At 43.4% G+C, this 5,204-nt stretch overlaps 1 protein-coding gene across 1 annotated transcript; it reads right to left on the reverse strand.

Moving 5' to 3' along the window:
* Positions 1–500: 500 nt before the first annotated feature.
* Positions 501–4,195, reverse strand: LOC141416666 (eukaryotic translation initiation factor 4B). Its single transcript, XM_074053810.1, has one exon. It carries the CDS (start codon positions 4,181–4,183, stop codon positions 2,339–2,341), a length of 1,845 nt encoding a protein of 614 aa, XP_073909911.1. The 5' UTR covers positions 4,184–4,195; the 3' UTR covers positions 501–2,338.
* Positions 4,196–5,204: the final 1,009 nt, after the last annotated feature.

A 5,204-nucleotide genomic window follows, 5' to 3' on the forward strand; every position in this document is an offset into this window, starting at 1 on the left:
TTGTGTCTCATAGACGTATAAGCACCATCATTTTAGGAATTATTTACCCATGATGCTACAGTCAGGGCAGTCTTTCAGGATTGCCTAATTATATATTTTTGTCATCTAGCACACTGGCATGACAAGTTATGTTTGAAAAACACCATAAAAATCCATGTTTTCTGAGAACCAACAGCTTGACTACAATAGTGATGCCATCTTTAGTCACTGCTAGGCTTGTACTGTGACAATTTAATTCAACACATCGCTCTCTCTATATATGTATTATAAAGCATGCCAAGGAGTGAGTGAGCTTTATCTGAGATAATGATAACCACTGACTTAAGAGGGACTTACTTATGATTTTTTTTTTTTTTTGAACTTGAAAGATTGGATTTATTTGGAGAAAACAAAAACCCACAACCCAAAGGATGGGATTTTACATCTCAAGACACCTCCCAGGTAGTAAGTCTACAGATTACAAATCATTTTCATAGAAGATACTTTTGTACAAATTTTACACGTATTCAGGAGCGGGACATAAATCAACCCCTGTTTCTATTTTAACAGGGGAACAAGGTAGGAGAGTGGGACAAAACAGCTTTTTTTTTTGGATGAAACTATTTGGAAGGAGAATAGACATGAAGAGGGCAAACTACCTTTTCATTGTCTACAACCAATGGTTTTATTTTTTTTTTCTTAAAAAATCCTTTCAACCTTGGCTCTCTAAAATCCCACTTCCTAGTTACTAGCCAATCCTGCCAATTAAGGTTTTTTGTCCACTGGACAAGTGGTTTACTATGCCCACTGCTGCAGCACACGTGTACCAACACCCTGCAGGGCTGGACAGGACCTAACAGGCCTTGCAAACAAGAGACCAAGGTGTCATTTGTGTGCAGGTACCAATTCTGCCCACAATGGGGAAGGATACCATCTACCAAGCTGACCCCCTATAAAGATGCACATCAAAGCAAAACAAATTAAGCTACCGTGTCACAAGAGAAACCAGGACCTTGTTAAACACTTCTTTCCATTATCATTTATTCTCTCAAGGGAAGCTAAGAAAAACCAACCCCAGAAAGCAAAAAACCCACACACTAGTCCAGGCCACATTATAAATCCAAGCATTGGTATAGTTCAATGGAGAGGGAAACTGAAAACTCAACTCCTCCCCCCATCAAGCTTGTAGGAAAAGCTTTGGATTCAACTGCTCCTATTTATCCACTCATTCACCACCCAAATCCACCAATTCTAAGAGTAGTCTGATCTATAAAAGGGGCCAAAGCAGCAGGAGCAGGCATGGATAGAAGAAAGGAATAATCAAAAGACATCACAGCTGATGTACTTGAGAAAAGCAGTGATTCCTCATGCCACAGCTTCCAGTGGCTGAGACAGAAAATGCCCCCCGAACAGGTATTTGACTTATAGACTGCTTTTGGAGGTAATATATGAAGAACATGAGATGGTAAGAGTCTAAATTTTTAAAGCTTCAAGGTTTCAAGAGAATGTGAATATATTTGAACTTTTGAAAAGGACAATGTTTACAAAGGGCAAAACCAGGCCAAAGAGGGGATTTCCCTTGAGCCCTAAGTGCTTCCTGTTCAGGACAAAACCATTCATGTGTTTACCAGAGGGCACACCACTTCCCCTATTACCTGGTACAAAATAATCCACCTCCCAAAAGCTTCTTTTCAAACCACGATCTCCCCATTTATTTTGGTCCCCAAGCGGTCCTATTTGCTAGTGGCCTGTAAACTCACTTCCAACTACCCCCCTGGGGGGTAAAAAATAAAGGAACTTCCCCTAGGCTGGCCCCAATAACTCAGAATTGAAGTAAGAGGAAGGGCTGTCAGCCTCCTGGAGACTAAAACAACTTGAGAGAATAAATCTACCTTTCCAAGGATGGAAAATTTATTCAGATAATGCTTGACAGAATTCATATTTGCCACAATAGGATAAGAATTAGAAGGTAGAAATCTCACTCTTCCTTATATTTTCCCTACTGCCAACTGATCCAGACACTGTTATCACTTGGCATTACCATTTCTGCTAAATGGAGCCCCTAGGCACTAATCACACAGGCAGCTGCAATGGTATCATCAGAAAGCACCACAACTTTTCCATCAAAAAGCTGTAGTCTTTATCTCTGGCTATATTGGTGATTCTCTGGTTACTTCAATACTTTAAAGGCTGCAGCAGCATGCAAAAGAATTTCATTTCATTTTTTAAAAAAAAGTTAAGAAAGGTCTCTAGGAGATGGTGAGTTTTATTTTGTCTTGTCTGGATAGAGGTTTGATTTGTTCTTGAATGAATGTTCCAGAGTGGAGAGAGACTAGGAAAAAGCACAGGATGTAGAGGTCTACTCGGTGTATTCTTCTCCCTCGTTTTCATCTTCACCATCCACGGACAGAGCAGCATATTTGCTTGCAGAACTGAACTTGGAGGCTGGATTTTCCTCAGGTTTCTTTGGCTCAGGTGCAGATCTGGAGTCTTGATCCTTTTTGCCATCTTTCCTATCTGGCTCTCTCCAAGGGTCTCTGTTCCCTCCATCTCCGGGACCACGGCTGGAGCTCCCAGTTTGGCCTTTGGAGACACTCATTCCATCTGCTTTATTGTCATTTGCTTTCCTTGCTGGTCCTTCCTCAGATGTCTGAGCTGGAGCTACCTTCCCCACACCACTTGTAGGGGATTGTTGCTCTGTGTCTGAGCTCTGAGATCGAGCAGGAGGGTTAAAACTTCGCTTCACCCACGCATTCTCCTTTGGTGGAGGGGCTGGCATTACCTTTAGAGGCTGGTCAGGTTTGGGAGGCTTAGAAGTTGGAGAGTGACAGTCTTCCTCTTTATTGAGTGTTTCATTTTCTAGAGACTTCTCACTCTCTCTCCTTCGTGCATTTCTGCCAGATGTGGCTGAGGTTCCAGTCTGTGATGACTCACTTCCTGTCCTTGACCGTTCCCGTTCCTGAGTTTCTTCACTTCGCCAGCTTGGGTGTCTCTCTCGGGGCCGTCGTTCTAGTTTTGGTTCATCCAGCTGACGCTGCAATTTCTCCTGCTCCTTCTGTAGCCGTTCTTCTACTTCTCTTTCTCTAGCAGCTGTGTCAACAGGCTTTGCCCCTCCAAAGATAGAAGCCGCTCGACTGGATTGGGAGGTGCTAGCAGAGGAATCATCTTCCTTAGGAGTACTCCGAGGCTTTAGATTCAGTTTGGGTCTTTGGGGGGGACCTCGGTCATCACGCCTATAATCATCCCGAGAGTAGTCATCTCTGGAGCTCCATGACCGTTCGTCCCGTCTGTCATATCGGTCTTCATATCGGTCCCCACCTCCTCTGTAGTCATCATCCCTACGATACCCACTACCAAATGCTCTTCTGCCACTGCCTATCCTGGAGTCATAGCCTCTGTCATAGTCTCTGCTGCCTCGGTCATCATAGCGATCCCTGCCCCCATAGCGATCCATATCCCGGCGTGGGCCGTCACGATACCCATCCCGATACCCATCCCGATCCCGGTACCGGTCTGAATCGTAACGATCTCGATACTTGTCTCCAAAGCTATCATCACCTCTTCTAGGAGGGTAGTCATCAAAACTGTCTGTGGCAGGACGGGCCCTCCAGTCTGTGTCTGTTTTGTCAGAATCCCGATTTCTATCTCGGCCAAAAGAACGATCATCCCTGTCTTTATCCTGTGCTTGATCAGCAACATCCACTCGAATTCTCCTGTTACCTAGAGACTCTTCATTGAGACTCAGGGCACTGAGCAGGGAATCCAGGTCCTCAAACTCGGCATAACCAAAACCTTTCAACCTCTCTGGATTGCTGGGTTCACGCGGTAAACGAACTGCACTGATATTTAATCCTCTAAAGAATTCCTTAATGGAGTCTTCTGTCACATCATAGGGCAGGTTCCCCAGAAAAGCAGTGTAGGGTGGTGATTTGGGAAGACGGCTCCGGTCGATATTGGGTTCCCGAGCAGCCCGTGGAGCAGTGGGAAGGATCGAACGGTCAATTGGAAGTGCTCTATAGACATCATCATCATTACTGTGCCAAGTAGTTGAAACATCTCCTTCCAGGTCGTCTGTTTCATCAGCCCAGCTGACTGGTTTGGGGACATAGGTGCTTCCTCCACCAGTCCCCCCATCCTCAGCCAGAAAGTCTGTTAGGGAGATAGTCTTCCCCTTCTTATTCTTCTTTTTTGCTGAGGCCGCCATGTTGGGAGAGGGAGAGAGCTTACTTATGATTTTTTAATGGGTTGTTTTCAAAGTTCGATGTCACGCTGGGGCAGTGGTATTCATTGTAGTACTTCTGATCATGATGTTGTGCAGTGGCATGTGAGCACATAAAAAAAACTGTCACTATACTGTGTACTATCTTCACTGAATTCATCTGACACTTTGTTGTCTAACAACAACAAAATCATCTAAGGATTTTGCACAACGTTAGGCTAATGAAGTGACTGGGATGATTAAACTTAGGATAGGTTAAGGTTTAATGTTCACTGGAGTAGATGGATTAAATACATATCTCACTTTATGGAGGTTGAGCATCTGTACTTACAGAGACCACTACAATACATCGGAGGAAATACTGAGTATTTTCTTACTTAGTAAGTGAGAAAGGCAGAAGCCGGCCCAGAAGACTGCAGTTGGAGTCACACTCACAGAAAGGCCAAGTCTCATGAAGAGACATGGCAGAAACCTCCAAAGAAAGCAGTGCTCCTCAGTGACTAGGTGGATCAAGACAAAAACAAGACATTTTCCACACATCTCTAAAATTGGTAGAACACATTTTGAATCATCAAAATGAGGGAAGTTCTGCTCTTCTCACTAAGATGATTACCCTATACTCCTTAGGACTTAGATTTCCTCCCACTCTGTTATTCCAGCCTCCCGGTTAAGGTTATAATTACAGAGAGAGAATGATACTCACTCACTCAGTGCATCTAACTGGTATGCGTCACTACAATTAATCACAACTAACCCATTAAGACAAACACAAATCCTGACAGAAATTCTATGGAGAATGCTCTTACTGATGAACTACACTGTCATTTGTAGATCATGGACAGATTTTGTGGCAAATTCTTTATAACTTACTTGACAAAAGGTGTGGTCCTTGTGATATGTGGCAAGTCTAGTCTCTTTTGATCCATAATAGACATATTGCAATAAAATTTAAAATGTTCTAGCAATTTAAGCATGAAAAGTAAAATTTACATGACTAAGAAACACC

The sequence above is a fragment of the Castor canadensis genome, chromosome 14, assembly GCF_047511655.1.
Source record: "Castor canadensis chromosome 14, mCasCan1.hap1v2, whole genome shotgun sequence".
Classification (NCBI taxonomy): Eukaryota; Metazoa; Chordata; class Mammalia; order Rodentia; family Castoridae; genus Castor; species Castor canadensis.